Raw genomic sequence first — 20,351 nt, forward strand, 5'->3', positions numbered from 1 at the left:
CACTTATTCAGAAGGAAGTCCCACTAAAACCAAACAGCCGCAATATGTTTAGGATTACAAGATAAATCAGATATTGAAATGCCAGTAGTCTTCATTTTAATTCTCTTGGCCTTTTAACATTATTTCACTTCTTTCACCCACAGCCAATCAATGGTAGCTTTAGGGGCAATCTGCATATTATGGGAGACAGAGCTACCTAAATGCTTCTGTTCCCTCCAAAGTGAGCTACAGTCACGTTAAAGAAAAATGAACACATCAGAGAACTAGCATGCAGGATCCTTAGAATGCATGATGTGTATACACATGCTTTTTAAAGGATGCTGGCATAATGGTGCGGAGTTTACTTTGAACATGCCATAATTTAAATATGTTTGATTGTGCAGCAATGTACCTGAACTCGCACATACATATGTGCAAACTAAATGTATACATAAGCCAGGGTAGGGGTGAGATGGAGAGACAGCTTGGAAAGCTTGAACACACCAGCAAATCACTGAAATCAAATCTCTTTGTGGCAGTTTCTCTTCTACTAAAGATCTTGAGGCTGGTTAACTTTATTAAGCAACTGAATCCATCTAAGTTAAAAAAGCATCAGAAAAAAACCAGATTCCACATGAGATACTGTACTTAGTAAATTCTTGCAAAAAGTTTGTAGAAAATAGTGCTTCATGTTTTAGAGTAAATCTCTGGTCAGAAAGCAGAAGAAAAAAGAATTCAAAATTTAACGAGCTGCTGCTTAAATGTTAAACATTGCTCTGTGAACCATTTTATATTAAAATTGGATAGTTCTGAACATCACACATACAATAAGTATTGTTTGACACAGTGCCATTTTGATGATAAATTGCAATCTACAGCTCAAAATAATTCTACCCAGGGATTAACATTTCAGAGGCTGAGCCAGAGATTATGTGTGTGGATCTTGAATTTCATCATCTCCCTTTGGCACAATAGCTTATTCTTTCCTTTTTTCATCTGTTCTCTCATGAAGGGTCAGGAAAGCTTAGCCTTGCAGTTTCATTCATTTCATCTCTACATTAACCAGATACCTTGCAGTCTTTAGTTCTTACATGTTATTCCATTACAAATACTACAGCTACACTGCACTATGTCCCTCCCCCCACTCCCTAATGAGGCATGTACTAAATCAAAGGGTGCCATCAAGTGGTCATAGTGCACTAAGCAGCACTATGTAACCTAACACTTTGATAGAGGTTTCATCAGGACACACGCTTAAGAGTTCCAGGAAATTACAGGAGGGCAAAATAATTGTCCTTACCTTTACCCACAAATCCTTCTCAGGTTTATTTATGTGAAAGCTCCATACGTCCTCAACATTAGCCACTAAGGATAAAGTGTTGGTAGTGATATCAATACATATGACATCACTACAACACCATGAAGGTCTGTTATCACATTGGTGAACCCCACTTGCCCCCTCCCCCTTCATTTTCCAACTCCTGGCTGTGCAACATTCCCCCTAAACTGGGTGTAGGTGCTTGACAATATTACAATTAATTCATTTTCTGGCTGACCATATATAATTATTGAAAGAGAACGCTGTGTTTTGCCAAGGTTGTTAAAGGAAAATTCCCAGCTCATTTGGATTGCCAAACAAAGACACCAGCCAAGAGTATTGGTGCAAAACAGCAGCCTGTAGGCCTGATCTTTATTCAAGGAACTGTTGCAACAGGACTTCAAACTACCACATGGAAGAAGCAGAAAGAAACCCCGAACAAAGGATGGCTCTCTTTTTTTATAGGCTTCCCATTTTACCCTTAATAAAACATCATGCATACATCATATCTATGTCATAAACTGGAAGGGGTCACTTGGCAGAAACCTGAGAATCAGGTTTGCGCCCATCCCTCCCTTGACCTCCACCTCACACCTACTAAGTAAAACAAAGGTAAGTATGTACATATTCCTGTTTCCCAGCCAAGATGAGCATATCCTTTTGTCTTGATGGAGACCCCAATCCATTCGGGTTGGTCTTACTATTGTCCTTGGGATGACTACCTGTCTGACACTCAGGTGCCAGGAAGCTAGAGATTATCACCTAAGCAGTGAGGCAGTTGTGTTGACCCCATGCTTCAGGGATTATGGCTGTCCCCAGCCCTTTCCCAATCTCCTCTTCTAGTAGCCATAATCCTTCTGGTGAGAACACCATTGGAATGGAACAAATCTGTTAATGGGGTGATTTTATATGAATTTACACAGGTTTTCTGTTACTGAGGAGCCAAAACTCTACAAATGGATACTATGTAACTTTTGGAGTTGATACAATGTAACAAAGGGTCTTGATAGCTTGTTCTCACTTTCCCTTATCCCCGGAGTAGTTTCCGTTTATGTGAACTGAGTTGAGGCTGGTTTGACAGCTGCAGTATGGCTGCAGTGCTGTTCCTTAACCCCTATTGGATGGGAGTTCAGTAGCTGTCAACATAAGAGGACTGGATTGGCTGTTAGTTTGAAAGGTATTTGAATGTTGTCTAATGATTGTCCAGCATTTTATGAATGGGAAAGTCAGCACAAGCTTTATGAATGGAGGAGTTTTTGCAAGCGGTCTACCCTTATTTTACGGGCATGCTTTGGGTACGGGGACAAAAGGACAGTGCATTAATGGGGCAGGGTGACATTGTGTATGGTACCAATCTGAGACACGGTTTGTGGCACCGGGCTTCATTCATGAGAGGAGTGTTGTCCCGCCCTGCCCTGCCCCCCCCCTTGGTGAATTCAGGTAACAGGGAGAGTCAAAATTTTATGCTCATTTTATGCTTTTCTTTATTCTGGCTTTCACATAATTTTATTCACATTTGTATAACCTTCTATTTCATTTCGGTCGTTTTAATATTTATTAAGAGCACTAATACGTATTTCCTTTTCAAAGGTGATTTGCCAGGCAAATTCAGCACTATAAGTTTCTTAATGCTGTAGTTTCTTCACGCCAGAGATGATTTATATTTCTGCAAGCTTGTCCAACAGCCAGTGCTTCTTTCCCAGGTGGTACTCAAGGGCGTGCAGTACCAGCACCTCTTTTTATTGTTAAAAAGTGTGGCACTCAATGAAACAACTTCATTGTGAGTACTGGAACCTATTTTTCTGGAAAAGAGCACTGCCTATTCCTATATTGTTAAACTGCTTTGTAATTGTCTAATGCCCAGAAAAATACAAATGAATCTAATCTGAGACTGTCTATATATTTTGATGCAATAATTACTGGCACAGTATGCATGATTATCTGTGGGGGAAAATCTAACTGCAAAAACCTCTATATACGAAGCTAGTGAACTACTTAGAACTGCCATGCTCAGAGCACTTTAAAATTCATTTCAGGGAAACACCTGGAGGCTTTTATTGAACACCTCCTAAAATAGCCAGCTTTCGCAAGGTGAGCCCACAGTCTAGCAATTGTATTTCCTATCATCAGTTGCTCTCATAATGCTATGTTTCATGGTTTAAGGGGAGGATCCCCCCCACAAGGTTTTGATAACAAGTCTTGAAACTGTCTGAAAAAGTACAATCTGCTAAACTGCAGGACACAGTAGAACAACAGTGCATAGCATCTATTTTCCACCCTGGTTCAGCCTGAAAGATGCCAGGCCAGGGCATTACCTCTGACTTTACCAAAATGAGCCTCCCTAATCTGTAGACTTTATTTACAGCTGAATGATATATGTATGTTTATTCACAAGCAAGTCCTTCTGATGTCAGTGAGACCTACTACGAAGCAAGGATTGTAGCTTTATCCTAGTACTAGGAACAAAATAAAAAAAAAATTCCTTCTAGTAGCACCTTAGAGACCAACTAAGTTTGTTATTGGTATGAGCTTTCGTTTGCATGCACACGAAAGCTCACACCAATAACAAACTTAGTTGGTCTCTAAGGTGCTATTATGGGACATGGATGGCGCTGTGGGTTAAACCACAGAGCCTAGGGCTTGCCGATCAGAAGGTCGGCGGTTCAAATCCCCGCGACGGGGTGAGCTCCCGTTGTTCGGCCCCAGCTCCTGCCAACCTAGCAGTTCGAAATCCAGTTTAAATCCAGTATCAACAAATTAGGCGTTCGAAAGCAAGTCCAAGTCCAAGTAGATAAATAGGTACTGCTCCAGCGGGAACGCAAACGGCGTTTCCATGCACTGCTCTGGTTTGCAAGAAGCGGCTTAGTCATGCTGGCCACATGACCCGGAAGCTCCCTCGGCCAATAAAGCGAGATGAGTGCCACAACCCCAGAGTCGGTCACAACTGGTCAGGGGTCCCTTTACCTTTACCTGTAAGTGGGGAATCTGGTCCTGATATCAAGAGACAGAGCAGAAAAAGCTAAAATCTGTGGCCAGGGTCACCTTCAAGCAGATTTCATCCGGGACATAAAAATGGCAAAACAGCCTGGACAGCACCATCCCTTCCTGCTGTGGATGAGAAAATTGACCAGAGCACAGCCTTTAGCAGCTCTACCATACAGTCTGCCATATTTGCCACACAGCCATTTGGCCTGCTACCACCAGCCACCTAAGTCTGAGGATATGAAACTCTCCCTTTCAGTCACCAGTTATGTCAGTTTGATGCCCATGTTCAAGTGCTTTTCTATAGCATCAAAGAGGAAATGAAGCCGTGCTTTCGGAGTGGAGCAGGATTCTTTGAAATCAGGAAAGCTTTCCTCATCATAGTGATACACTTCACATGCAGCTACATAGGAGAAATTTTTCTGTGGTGCAATTCCACAGCGCAGGTGACTAAATGTGATGCTGCAACAATGTGGGCCTTACCCACAGAATTTGCACCCCACCCCTTGGTGGGGTAAGATTCACATGACTTTTCTTGTCTATGTGGTTGAAGCATTCACACACAGCTCAAGAGTATGCATAATATGTAGTAAAATATATGAGAAGCATTCAAGCTGCAAAGGCCTAAGAAAATAAATCAGTTTTGACCAGACATGTCCACTCAGCTCCAACCTTGCCACCCCCCTGCACAGTCCAGTGTTGCTGGTTTGGGTAGGACAGCTCTGCATTACCACACTAGCCATTGCCACCACTGGTACCTTGTTCTCCAAAGGCACGCAAAGAACAAGCGGGCTATATTCAATGTGGAGAGATGCAGGGGGAAAACAGGGATGGTATCGGGAAATACCAAGGCAACAAAGAGAATGGAAGTACAACCTGAGAAAAAGAAAATTAATTAAAAGTGAGGTGTGGAGGGAAGATCAATAACAACTTGTTAGCCAATGGACATCAAAGCAATCCATTGTATAGATATGTATGATCGGTACATATAATCACCTGCTAGAGGGCTTAAGGGCTTAGATGATACCTGCTTAAGTTATAATAATATATATAATGACCCATTTAGGCAACTCCAGGTTACCGCAGTAAAGGGGATTCTTAGCTATGAGGTCTTCAGACATGGGAAAAGCAGCTGAGTGAGATGACTCCAATCACACTCTTTAGCCCTCCTAGAATTAGTTATGATGCAAAATACATAGGTACAATTCTAAGGAATTTCTGTAAAATGAGCAAGCCTGGCTGTTCCTGCCTGTTTGTGTTTTTAATCAATGAGTGAAGTCAGAGCCGTGATTTATGAGTTCCTGGGACTCCAGGCTACTGGAATTCCAAGGTCCTAAAGAGCTGCAGTTTCCCCCTCCCCTCTAATGCACTTTTCCTGCTTGTGTCTTATTTCTAGGCATGAATTAAATAGATTAGGCCTTTTTCTTGAATGGAAATACAGTTATGGAGAAAGCTGCACCATGATTGTACTCTCTCTAAACACAGTACTGTGTTGTGCCATGCTTTGTGTTGTGCCATGCTCCCGACATAGTCTATTTTGTGTTACGCCACTTACCCTTGCCAACCATTTTGTGACTGGTACTCCCAGCACTCTCTCAAAATTCAAAATGTGCACCCAGATCCAAAAATGTTAAGTGACCAGTAGTGTGAAGTTTTTAATGCAAAAGACAACACCAGACAACTACTTTTCCACCCACTCCCTTTCTGTCCCCGCAGCTGGGATTGCAGCTAACTCTACAGCCATGATACACCATCCATCAGAATTATATTAGACTCTGAACTCATATATCAAGGCAGGCAGCATGGGACTACTAGGCCCTCTTTCATGAAAGGAGTCTGAAGAGGGTTGGAACAAATTTGTTGACTCTGCTTTTTCTGTTCACCTTGGGGGTAGGGGTGAAAGTTGGGGGGAATATTCCTAGGGAGGGGGAAGGATCACAAGTGACGTCTATTAAAGGAAAGGTGGAAGCTTGCGAGATAAAACTGTTTGTGTGTGTGGCGGTGCAAGGTGAAGTGATGCTGATTTATGCTGTTGAAACAAAGGAAGAAGGATGTGAGAAGCTGCTTTGTTTGAAGAGTAATACCTATTCCTAATAAGATTGATGAAACTGAAAGAAAACGAACTAGACTGGAATAATATAAAATGATTAAACAATTAAAGGCATTAATTAAAGTTTAGACCATTGGAGAATGTTGAAGAGCATGGGACGGAACTTGGCTACAGAGAAGCCAATCTAGTCATATAGAGGCAAACTAGGAAATTTGCCGGCTTGAGGTTGCTTGTTTTAAGGGGAGGGTGACCAGAGACTGAACTGCCAAAGGGCTCAGGGAATATGATCTCCACCCTTTTGTATTTGTGAGCTGGTTGCCAAGATGCCTGTGGGGAAATATCTCGGGCCAGATGGTCATCCCTGAAATTCCTTTTCTAAAGTGGAATACAGACTACGAGAGGACTGGACATAAATTTCCAACAGAGTGAACTGTGCTGATATCAGACTATATCAAAACAAATTTAATACCTTGCTACACAAATACGGTTATCACAATACACAAAGTGCAACAAACTGAATAATAACAACTGTAAACATTTTATACATATACAGTTCATAAGACGAAATGTATTAATATTGGAATTACCGTATTTTTCGCTCCATAAGACACACTTTTTCCCTCCTAAAAAGTAAGGGGAAATGTGTGTCTTATGGAGCAAATGCAGGGGGGAGGCAGGCAGGGGGGAGAAGGGACTGACGTGGCCAGTCAGTCCCTTCTCCCTCTCGCAGAAAAGCCTGCAGGAGCCACGCGCTCCTTAAAGGGTGCGCGGCTCCTGTGGGCTTTTGTGGGGGTATCGCCCGGCTGGAAAGGTTGCGCACGGCTATGGGAGAAGCCGAGACAGCGAGCGGGATGGATCCCGCTCGCTGTCTTTGCTTCTTTGCTCACTTCAGGGACACACAGAGGCACACAGAACACCTACATTGGAAATTTAAGGACTATTTGAATAATTATTGTAATATTAAATATTAAAAATTAGAAAGTACCTGAAAGTACCAAATAGGCCTAGGATTAATTTAGGGGTTATTTAAATAAATGGGATTTAGAACACTAAAAAAAGTGAATAAATTTTACTATAATTGGAATATTATTGTTTAATAATATTGGAAAGCTGTTACATTCAGACACAAGGAAACTCAGAAGGGAGGGACTAGAGGAAGTCAAGTAATATGTTTATAGGGTTGGATTTTAAAATAATTAAGTTTTTTTTTGTTGTATATTTGTTTGTTGTTGTTTTTATAGATGTATTCTTTTGTTTTTGTTTGTTTCTCGGTTGTGCAACATTTGTTGCAGTATTTGTTATAATTGTAGAAAACTTGTCTTCTAAACGTCAGATAGTTGTTTATCTCTTTAACATCTGATGGGAGGCGCCACTACCAAGAAGGCCCTCTGCCTGGTTCCTTGTAACTTGGCTTCTCGCAGTGAGGGAACCGCCAGAAGGCCCTCGGCACTGGACCTCAGTGTCCAGGCAGAATGATGGGGGTGGAAACGCTCCTTCAGGTATACTGAGCCAAGGCCATTTAGGGCTTTAAAGGTCAGCACCAACACTTTGAATTGTGTTCAGAAACGTACTGGGAGCCAATGTAGGTCTTTCAAGACCAGTGTTATGTGGTCTCGGCGGCCGCTCCCAGTCACGCATGCACGCACACACGCACACACACACCACCACAAGAAGTACTCTGAATATATCCTCTGTTTCCACCATTAGGTGCAATTAACTATGTTTTATTGTTGCATGGACACAAACATTGGATGAGTCAACTCTACCCACATGAATCTCAACTAAAGCATCCATGATAGATGGCCATCCAACCTCTGCTTAAAAACCTCCAATGATGGAGAGTCCACCACTTTCTGAGGGAGTCTTTTCTACTGTTGAACAGCTGTTACTATCAGAAAATCTCCTTTCTTGTAACGTGAATCCATTGGTTCAGGTCCTACTATCTGGAGCAGGAGAAAACAAGCTTGCTCCAACTTTCATGTGACAGCCCTTAAAATATTTGAAGATGACTATCATATCTCTTCTCAGTCTCCTATTTTCCAGCCTAAACATACCCAACTCTCTCAACCATTCCTCATAAGGCTTGGTTTCCAGACCCTTAATCATCTTGCGTTGCCTTCCTCTGCATGCGTTCCAGTTTGCCAATATCCTTCCTAAATTGTGGCATCAAGAACTGGACACAGTACTCCAGGTGTGGTCTGAACAAGGCAAAATTAATCAGTACTATGATATAGACACAATACTTTTCTTGATGCAGCATAGAATAGAATTAGTCTTTTTTTGCTGCTGCATCACACTTGCCACATGTGAAGCCTGTGGTCTACTAAGACCCCTAGATCCTTTTCCCAGGTACTACTGGCAAGCCAGGAGACCCCTATTTTATATTTGTGGTGCCCCCCCATCTAGTGAATCCAAATTACCACTGTGGCTTACTCATGAAAGAAAATATTGACAGGCAGGCCCAGATGTCAGGAATGTACCTCAAGGATGGAAAGGCAAGGTTTCCTGCCTACTACCCTCTCAGATTAATTCAGTTGCTCCCCCTGTCCTGCCCATCTCAGTTTTGAGACACTCCAGCCTTCTAATTATCATGCTGGTACACTGTGTACATCTTTAGGCATGCACTTGTGTATGCAAGCAAGTGAAAAGAAGGCTCCAATGTGGCAAAAAAGAAGCAGGCAAAGTGCAGCAGAAGACACATCATACCCAAATCCAGCCATGTGTGCCAGCCATGATGATACTGCAACACTGACTAAAAGGATTCTGTGTCCTATATTCTGTCAGAGCACATCAAGTTTTTATCTGAACAACTAAGGTCATATTTCAACCATTTTTGATGCTTGGAACTTAGGTAGCTTTCAGCACAATTACAGTGCATGTTCACCTGGGGGGGATTATTTTATGGGGCTTACTTCCTCTCTAGATCTTCTTAGGACTGCAGCTTTCTGAAGGGACCCCCTAACTATATGCATAAAGAACAGGCTGCTCCACATAACATAATTCCACAAGCTGGACACAAGAATCCTTGAATTTTGTCAGAAGTTTATCTTTTAAAAAGAAATATGGTGAGCCAACCCCAATGTAGCATTTCCATAGGACAGCTAATCATGTAATAAGTTCAGCACCAAATTGTAGTACAACAGAAGAGACTTATACACTCCATGGAGATTCTGCAGATTCTATATCTTATATGCAACCAAAGCCTTAGCATCAAAACTAAATATTTTACTTACATCATGTTTGTTTCCACATAAGCACTTTTTGTGCTGCCAGTACTATGTTGATCCAAATATTATACAAAACGATATTTTAGATGCATTTCCCTCTAGTGAGGAAGGCAAATCAGTCAAATCTCCCTCCTCCCATTTAATGGCTATGTACTGGCATTTTGTCCCCTTTCATGAGGTGTCCTACATTGCACCCTTTTACGTGGCTGCAACAACGTATGTCCAATGTCCCCCCAGGTGCCCACAATGAAATGAGATTTGTATAACATAATGCTATCCCAGCAAGTAACATTTTAAATAAAAAACAAATTGCTCACTATCAAGAGCAAACATACACATGCAAAAAAGTGAGGCGAGTTGAACAATCTTAAAAACACATACTTTTTATTAAAAGACGAGTTAGACCAGCTCAGCTTACATCTGAAGTATGATTAGAACCCCACTGTAAAACAATTACCAAGACTCCGTTTTGATATTTGATGTTGGAAAAAGAAAAAGACCTCATGCAGATTGAAGTGTCTTGTATGCCCCAGCAAGTATATTTTACTGCTGATTTTCTATGAATAAACATATGCTAAGAATTGCTGAAACACACTGCTGGTTTTAAACATGCCTAATGTAGTATTAGAGGTTTGTTTTCCAGAACTGCCTGCCTCCATTTATCAGCTTCTTCCCTCCAGCTGGTAAAGAATATCATTGATATCAACTCTGGTCAGCTGTCTCGCCCAATACACTCTCATCTATGGGAAAAGATATTGGAAGGCACTAGCAGGAAGCAAGACTGAAAAAAGTATGAATAAATTGTTTCTGGCAATTTAGAAGGCAGATTGCACTTTACCAGTGTGAATCAATAATAACTGCAAAAATTATGTATCATCAAATTCATTCTAGTGCAAATATTATGGTTTGGGTGTGGGAAAGTACTGGTTTTACAGAAAAAGAGGACATTATCTGTTCTGGGCCATTCCAGCATTCCCGCCTTTCCATCTTTCATCTTTGAGAGTAATTGCAGTATAGGTATCACACAATAAGAACATTTGACAGTTTTCTTAATTTTAAACTGAAACACACACTCCTGTACAATTAAAGTCTCAAGGTCATCCAGAACTAAATAAAACCTGGCTGTAATATTAAAATCCTTCTCTATTTAGCAGAATTATCTCAGCTATATGAAGGCATAGTTAAAGTAGTGACCTCCAGCCAATCTTTGATTATTTGAACATGTAAATATATTGAATATATTTGAAATTTATTTCAATACAGTGGTGCCTCGCAAGACGAAAAGAATCCGTTCTGCGAGTCTCTTCGTCAAGCGGTTTTTTCGTCTTGCGAAGCATGGCTATTAGCGGCTATTAGCGGCTTTTAGCGGCTTAGAAAAAGGGGGGGAGGGGAAAAACCCGCAGGAACTCGCAAGACATTTTCATCTTGCGAAGCAAGCCCATAGGAAATTCGTTTTGCGAAGCACCTCCAAAACGGAAAACTCTTTCGTCTAGCGAGTTTTCCGTCTTGCGAGGCATTCGTCTTGCGGGGCACCACTGTATATTAAAATATACTAAAATTTATGATCTGCACCCTTTCTGCACATAAGGGTTACCAAGTGACTAAAATAAGTGTCCAGATTTAACAACAACAACAACATTTATACCACCACCACCACAACAACAACATTAACATTTATACCACAACAACAACATTTATACCCCGCACATCTGGCTGGGATGCATAGCCATGCACAGTGATATTTACATCATTCAATGGTGTGTTTTTTTTGGGGGGGTGAGGTTGATTTATTTTAACAGAACAATTTACATTATTACTTTCCATAGACAGATGCTAACATCTGTGCTGGAAAGATAAATTATAAGTTCCTACAAAATGAACATTTTTCTATTTAAAAAATGTGTATCTTTCTTAGTGAGAATGTCACCATTACCAATTATATAATTATATGTACAAGGATAACACTGCAGAGATGCTTCTTTAAGTTGCATTACTTCCAATCAAGTACCAAGGGGACTGTAAGAATCAGATTAACTTCTGTCAAAACAGGAAGCTCCCATGCAGCAGCTTAGATTTACTGCACTGGGTGATTTATCTCTATTTGTCAACTCACTCACTTTAGTTGGGAATTTAAGGGTTTACTCAAAGTCAGAATTAAATGAATCGGTAACATTGTCTAAGAAAGCTTGTGCAGCATCTGCCCACACAAGTCACCACATGCCAGCCATGAGCTCCAGTGTTTGTGGGGTGGGGGGAGAGAAACCTCTCTGTAGTCGACATTCCTTGCATTTTCTGAGCACCCACTGAACTTAAAACGTGTGTAAGAAACTACTCAGAGTTGTGAAACACATGTGCACAAGAACTGGTCCAGCCACTGCAACACTCAACAGAAAGCATTCTGCCACTCTCTTAACTTTTTTTTTATTTAAAAAAATCAGCCAATCAACACAAGATGTGCTATGAGTTTTGCTCCAAAAACCTAATCTCCAAGATTTCTGAACTAGAACAAAGTGCTAAATATTTAATGTAAGCAAATGCTGTATTAAAAAACTGTACACACTTTTCTGATTTTCTATTAAATTCAAAGCAGAACAAGAGTGAGATGGCTGACAAAGCAGCATTTAATTCTGAGCTATATCTAGACCAGGAGACCAAGCTAATTTACACAGGCAAACAGTCACAGTTCACATAATCACATACAGCACAATATGACAGGGGAATTAGAGGGCCTGGAAAGCATGTCTGAACTACAAGCTAGCTGCTCTAAATGTATTAAATGCAGACATTTAATTCTAAAAAGGCTTTTTTATTTTAAGTTTAAAAATCATACAGAGGTTTGAGCAGGGGGTAGAGTGGGGGGGAGGTACAAAAACTAAAGCAGCTTGTCTTCTTTAAGCATAGAGAAGCTTCTGTATTTCTTTTTAAAATAACTTGGCATATGCTACAAGGTGACAGTCCTCATTATAACATCTTTTCTATTACAGCAGAGCTTTCCAAACTTTTCTTGTTGGTGACACTTTTTAGACATGTATCATTTCATGACACAGTAATTCAGCTTTACTAGCAAACAGGTGGTTAAACTAACCCCTTTCCAACCTCAGGAGGAACATGGAGATCATTTGCGCGACACATTGCAGTCGACACACTAATGTGTCACGGCACACAGTTTGGAAAGCTCTGCATTACAGGATACTATGGTACAAGGTTGCCATCTTATAAAATATAACCATTTGTTTATAGAGAGCTAGCTACCAGACACCATTCAGAAACCAAAAACTGAAGAGCTGTATTACCTATTGGTACTAACAAATAAACACTTTTTAATCCCTAATCAATCACAATAATTACAGTTATCAATCCAGTTTGGGAGTCAAATGTACTCCAAGAAAGCCATAAAATTGTGAACATCTGGACATGAGCCAACAGTGTGACACGGCAGCTAAAAAAGCCAATGCAATTCTGGGCTGCATCAATAGGAGTATAGCATCTAGATCAAGGGAAGTAATAGTGCCACTGTATTCTACTCTGGTCAGACCTCACCTGGAGTACTGTGTCCAGTTCTGGGCACCACAGTTCAAGAAGGACACTGACAAACTGGAACGTGTCCAGAGGAGGGCAACCAAAATGGTCAAAGGCCTGGAAACGATGCCTTATGAGGAACGGCTAAGGGAGCTGGGCATGTTTAGCCTGGAGAAGAGGAGGTTAAGGGGTGATATGATAGCCATGTTCAAATATATAAAAGGATGTCACATAGAGGAGGGAGAAAGGTTGTTTTCTGCTGCTCCAGAGAAGCAGACACGGAGCAATGGATCCAAACTACAAGAAAGAAGATTCCACCTAAACATTAGGAAGAACTTCCTGACAGTAAGAGCTGTTCGACAGTGGAATTTGCTGCCAAGGAGTGTGGTGGAGTCTCCTTCTTTGGAGGTCTTTAAGCAGAGGCTTGACAACCATATGTCAGGAGTGCTCTGGTGGTGTTTCCTGCTTGGCAGGGGGTTGGACTCGATGGCCCTTGTGGTCTCTTCCAACTCTATGATTCTCTGATTCTCTGATTCTATTAAGCAAGACATCTAAATTATATATTTATTTACTTATTTATTAAATTCTTATGTTGCCCTTCATCTGAAGATCTCAGAGCGTTTCACAACAGAAAAATACAAAACAAGAATGCAAAATACTGTACATATTGAGAGCTTTCCTTTTTCAATAAAACAATACAGATTCAAATAGCTCACCTGGGTCAATAATATTCCCCACTGTAAAGTTTTTAACACCTACAGTAACAGTGTGCAGATTCTAACTGACCCTACAGTTTTTAAAATACAATAACAATGTACTTATAACAATGCAATAACGAGTTGCGGCCTGTAACAAAATGCACAATCACACTTGGCAACTGCATGAAGAAAGACACTGTGGCATTTTTTTTGTCACTGTTTCAACCACAGATATGAATCCTACCCCTTTTCTTGATATCTGCGCTCCAGGCAAGCTGACTGCATTTCTAGGCTCATCCCAGAGTTCAATGAACTCGAGACTCACATCTGCTAAGGAGATTCATTGAACAATCATTCCAACCAATATAGGCATTTAAATGGCATGAGCTACTATTTAAGAGAATGGAATAAACATTGGACACCACAGGATCATGACTTTGGAAGTGTATGTGAAAGCAGAGGTGTTTGGGTTTTTTTTATAAATAATGATCTCAGGCTTGGATTTGTGATCCAAGACCGCTGCATCTGTCCTTCCTTCCTTTGCTACATAAAGCTTACAAAACTGTCAAATATTTTAGGAGACCGACAGTGCTGCTGCTGCTGCTGCTGCTGCCACTTCCAGAGTGATGGGCAAGAAACTCTGTAGGAATGCTAGTGTGTCTGTTCTCAATGTGCCAACAAGAGCTCAATTTGTCTTAACTAGTTCCCCAGCTACTTTGTGCACTAGTGAAAAAGGGTAACAGTTATATTTTAGCCAGAACCCTGTAAACCCTGTAAACCTTCTCAATCACTATCCAAGCTATGCTCTGAGTTTCAGGGGCAAATCCCTCTTTCTGCTTAGTCATAATTTGGATTCTCTTTTTCTGCTTAGCCAGTATTTTATAAATAAATTTAATAAACAAACAAACATTTGCAAATCTCACTGGAGTTAAAAAGATCCAAAAAGCAAAATATTGCTTAACATGGACTCTGAAAACAAAATGATGGAAAAAATATTTTGTGTCACAAATTCAAGTTTGTTCCAGGATTTTGTACACCTGTGGGATACTGCTGAGCCCTAAAGCAGTTTACAGTGACATTTAGAAAAATAAGTAGTTTGTCCATCATGAAAAGAGACAAAATATTGTATTTCCATCCTCCATGCTACTTTCTCACAAGCAAATGGAAATAACATATTTTAGTCTAACAACTGGTAGACATAAAGGAAACCTACTTTTTTCTAGCACAGTTGGGTTACATTTGACTTCAGCTATCAACTGAGAGTTAAAGCTTTCTTTGGATGCAAAATAATACATCACATTTAAAAATTAATTGCAATTATAAATTATGAAGGCCTAGAAAGACCACTGCAGAGCAGCAGTCATCTGTAACAGTTTATTATAGAAAACAAAACAGCAACAAGAGCATAGTGCAGCCCTTTACAATTTGATGTTTTCATTGGTAATATGTGCATTTCACAGAAAATCTGCAATTTGCTCCTGCCCTAGCACAGTCCATGGTTTGCTCTTGGCTTACCAATCATAATATGTTTGGAGTGAACAAATCATGATCTCTGGTCTGGGTGTAACAACAGGTGAAGGTAAAAAAAAACATTCAAAACAAGAATACACTGCATCACCATAAAAGATGGTAACATAATGCTGTCTACCAAAGAAACAACCTCATAATTTTCTGAATTTTACTCCACTCTATATACCCGCCACAACCCATCTGAGCAGGAAATCAAATTTCCTAACAGGACTGACCATGCAGAATTCATCCAACAAGAATTCATGGACAGTCCTATCACCCTGGAGGAATAGAGACGGTCCGCAAAAACCTGAAATCACACAAAGCTCCAGGCCTGGATGGCTTTACAGCAGAATTCTATAAGAAATTCAAAGAAACCTTGATGCCCTACATGACCTGCCTATTTAAAGGGGTGACCTCCTCCAAAATAGTCTCTATCCCAAACAACTCAAAGACAGCCTCAAAGTAGAATCATACCACCCAATCTCACTTATAAATCAAGACAACAAGATATTCACATCAATCTTAGCTGACCGCCTAAAATAGGATTGCCATATTTTGAAGAGCAAAAAAAAATAATGATACATTTGCTGACTTCTACTTTTAACTACAGATTGCTTTGATGACTCTCATTTTAAATACCCCTACTATATGTAGGCTATAGAAGCTGTGATATATTGCTAGTAACAATGTTCTTAGCTTTCAACAAAATAATAATAATAATAATAATAATAATAATAATAATAATAATAATAATATATTGCTCCCTCATTTGTCACAATAAAGTATTTGGGTTCATGCACATAAATGTGCACAGTTACAGATAGGTAGCCGTGTTGGTCTGCCATAGTCAAAACAAAAAAATTTTTTTTTCTTCCAGTAGCACCTTAAAGACCAACTAAGTTAGTTCTTGGTATGAGCTTTCGTGTGCATGCACACGAATACACTGAAACAGAAGTTGCCAGATCCTTCTATATAGTGAGAAGGTGGGGGGGGTATTACTCAGAAGGGTGGTGGGAATGGGTGATTGGCAGATAGCTGTGATGAACCTGTTGACGACTCTTAACGACTGCAATAGGTCTTACAGGAAAAAGCAAGGGGTGAGAAGGTGAAAAATGGCTTTGTCATGTATAATGAGATAAGAATCCAATGGAAAGACCTGGTCTGAACAAAGACATTGGATTCTTATCTCATTATACATGACAAAGCCATTTTTCACCTTAGTTGAACTAACTTAGTTGGTCTTTAAGGTGCTACTGGAAGAAAAAAATTTTTTTTTTGTTTTGTATAAGTGTGCACAGAACAACTTATTAAATTGTTTAAGGGGGATGTTAAATCTTGCCCTCCCAGACTCCTTCTCCAAGATTTTGTAGCTGAGCCTTTTAGTTTTAGTTCAGCCACAAGAGAAGGGATTTATATACAGTAATATGTAGCTAGTTTAAGATGCTGCTCTGTTGTGATTCTCTGCTGCAGACTAGCTTAGCCAAGTGCCTTAGATCTGAGTCTAGTGCACTGGGGGGGGGGGATGGGTTACTGTAACCAAAAAACCGAACACCCCCCCCCCTGGACATTTTGCCAATTTTAAAAATCTGCCCAGACAGAAATTTTAATCCTGGAAAAGGGGGTGTGTCTGGGGGAAAAGAGGACACATTGCAACCCTAAATCTTCTTACACAAATTAATAGCCCCAGACCAGGCTGGCTTCATCCCTGATCACAATATAACAGACCCTATTAGGAAATTACTGAATCTGATCAAACACAGCCAAAAAACCCAAACTCCCACTGTCGATTACGTCTCTAGACATCCTCAGAGCCTTTGAAATGGAAATACCTGTTAGAAGTATTAACCAACATGACATTTGGCTCTAAGTTCCTACAAACCCTCAAAGAAATTTACTCCTAAGCCTTAGCAATATGCAGAATTTTAGTATGGACTCCAAAGACCTTATAACCCGCCTACTCTCAGCAGCCAGGAGCATCATGGCTAGACACTGGAGGAACCTGTCAGGAGTGAACATGGACCATCGGTACCAAACTGTATGGGAAACAGCCTTACTTCAACAAACCGGAACCAACACAGGGACAAATAAAAAAGGACACCTTCACCCTGATGTGGCTCCCCTTACATACACAGCCCAACAAGATAACAACAAGAACCCACCAGCAGCATACGGATTGAAATGGCTAACTTGACCCAACAAGCGATTTCCCCTCTCACACATGCAAACAAAACCCACTGTGGTCAACTGAAGGCAACCAATCATGCCCTAGGCCCCCCAACCTCTCCCAATGCCCATGAAAACTAATAAATGAAAAGAAAGAGAACTACCCCCCTGACACTGACACAAAAAACTTTGAACGAAGGTTTACTACCCCCTCTTCTCTCCCCTCTCTCTGCCTCTTTTCTTCCCCAACCTTATACTGTATGCAACATTTAAGTCTCACATCAAATATAACTGATCTGTAAAAATGGACTTTATGATCTGAAAATAGAGATGATGTATGCACCTTTGTAACCGAAGAAAATCTTTAATAAAAACATTATTTAAAAAAAGAAAAGTAGATCTATCAGAAATATCATTAACCATTTCAAGAACTTCCTAGAGTTAGTATGTGGTTTTGATGTTTTTTCACTTTAGTCCAGTTGAAAGATTTAACTTTTAAAAGAAGATGAGCAAATAAGATAACATCTTGAATTGTTTACACAGAAACATAAGTAGCACTGAATGGCTACAAGAATTAATGTGAAGGCAACACAACATACGAAACTGGTCAAGAATTATAGCACCTTCCACAAAACATACTCTTCTTTTGTGCACTTTTATATAGAGATGCTGTTGATAAATATATATTTTTATTCTGTGCATAGCTACACTTCATCACACTGAAAGGGTAAAACTACACACCATGTTAACTATATATTTGAATTCAGTGATTGGGAGTCACATCTTTTTAAAAACTCACAACAGTCATGAAGGTCCACAGTCCAGATCATGACCAAGGCCCCTGCCTCCATTCTGTTTTCCCACTGAAAATCCCTGCCAGATACTATTTTCTGCCATTAGCTGTTTGAAGGGCGTAATTTTCACCGAGAAAATGGCATGGGTGGTGAGAAAGGGTTAAGTAACTTGAAAATTTTTACATTTAAGCATTTGATATCAATGTGAAATGTAAAAAAATAATCTTAAGATACTGCAAAGCGGCAATGCTTTTACTTTCCTAAATCAAAAGTTGCATGTTTCTTCTCTGACCACTGTGTGGTGCTATAAACCTTAAGAAAAACTTTTGAGAAAACTTGGAAAATCTATTTGAAGGCAGTACTATATTGGCATTCCATTTTATTGCTTTAACTACTGCTTTTTATACTGAATTACACAGTGCAGTAAATTCCGTGATAATGGACCAAAAATACAATGAAGGCATGAATTTAATACAGATTTTTAAAATCACATTATATTTTTTAACTCTATGCATATGGGCAGCAATGTCTATATAAATTGAGTCTACTGATAAAAAATGGCATTAGTGCTAAAATAATTTGAGCAGGATTCAACTAATGAGTACCATCAGTGAAAGCCCCGCGGACAAGGAGTTTGTGCAATGGAGCTTTCCCCAGTCTCCCCCCCCACCCCCACAATTGGATTGAGGGGGTCAGGAGAACCCCCATAACAGCATGTAGGGGGGAGGGAGGGGGGCAGTCTATCTGGCAAGCTGAAATGTTTGTACTGATGGAAGAGCAGCTTAGCACAATACTGAATTTCTCCCAATCCATTTATAAGCCAGTGTAATGCCTTAATATGATTCAGTTCATATGGCAACAGGAAACCGTGGTCGTGAGACAAGCACTACCTTCTCCCACACACGAGGGGTGAAAATCAGAAGGTGTCTATCCTGGCTAGTTGCAGACAGCTCAGTCTGTACACAGCCACAAATCAGGACTGAGAAAAACACAATTCCCCACTTACATTTTCTATGACAAATGTCCACTCTTTGTCTTCAAATTCCTCAGCATGGGGATCCTAGAAGACAAAAATGCAATGTTAAGTTCATTTCTGAACGATAGACAAAAGGTCTTGCTAGCAACACTATTTTGTATTTTCTTTTATTTATTCTTCACGTAATATAAACCATGGAAAAGGTGGCACGGGAAAGTAAGGATTATGCTTTGATGTTATATATTAATATCAAATTTTGAAATTTAAAGGAGACAGATATTTATTCTATTTAATTTATTTTCATTTATTCAGAAAATTCTAAATGTAAAGGTCTAAGGAAATGATAAGGTCTCACTGGGGGCCAAAAAATATATCAGAGAAGGTGCAAGTCTTCCTGGGCCAGACATTCCATAGGAAAGGCGGCCCGGCCCAAAAGGCCACCCCCCCGCATAGCTACTTGCCTCACCTCTGAAGGTGGGAGAACTATAGAAAGGTCTTTGATTTCTATCTTAACAAACAGAAAGGCTCATGGGGCACTGATGTTTCCTCAAGACCACAGTCTTTCCAGGATTTATTTTAGTTTATCAGTCCATATTCACCCCATCACTGATCCAGAAATCAATTCATTTTTTTTAAAAGATATTTATTAAAATTTTACAGACAAAAGAAAGTTACAGAATAAGAAGAGAAAAATAAAAAAAAATAAAAAGACAAAGAAAAATACAAAATACATGAAAAAATAAAAAACAATTAAAAACAGATCAATCTTTTCATATCTTATATTTCAATTACTTGTTTCCTGACCTCCTCACACCTCCCTTTTTTGTATTCCAATTCACATAGTTAATTCAGCAAATTCTTTCCCTCTTTGTTTTTATCTTAATTCTATGTCTTAACATATTATAACTTTATATTTTCATCTAATTATCAGTCCATTTTTACATATTCTTTTTAACCTTATTGCTAAAGCCACTTCATTTCAATCCAGCATCATTTTAGCATTCATTAATTTTACAATGTTTCTGCAGATAGTCTTTAAACTTCTTCCAATCTTCTTCCACCAACTCTTCTCCCTGGTCTCGGATTCTGCCAGTCATTTCCGCCAGTTCCATATAGTCTATCACTTTCATCTG

At 39.8% G+C, this 20,351-nt stretch overlaps 1 protein-coding gene across 8 annotated transcripts in view; it reads right to left on the bottom strand.

The window, feature by feature from the left end:
- The window catches only part of EHBP1 (EH domain binding protein 1), a 270,384-nt gene that overhangs the window by 192,676 nt on the left and 57,357 nt on the right, over positions 1–20,351 (bottom strand). For all 8 annotated transcript variants that reach the window (XM_083606415.1, XM_083606411.1, XM_083606416.1 and 5 more), the window contains exon 5: positions 19,249–19,302. In XM_083606415.1, the coding sequence (XP_083462541.1) occupies positions 19,249–19,302 (54 nt within the window). The remainder of the gene's footprint in view (positions 1–19,248; positions 19,303–20,351) is intronic.

The sequence above is a fragment of the Podarcis filfolensis genome, assembly GCF_964270895.1.
Source record: "Podarcis filfolensis genome assembly, chromosome: 3".
Taxonomy (NCBI): Eukaryota; Metazoa; Chordata; class Lepidosauria; order Squamata; family Lacertidae; genus Podarcis; species Podarcis filfolensis.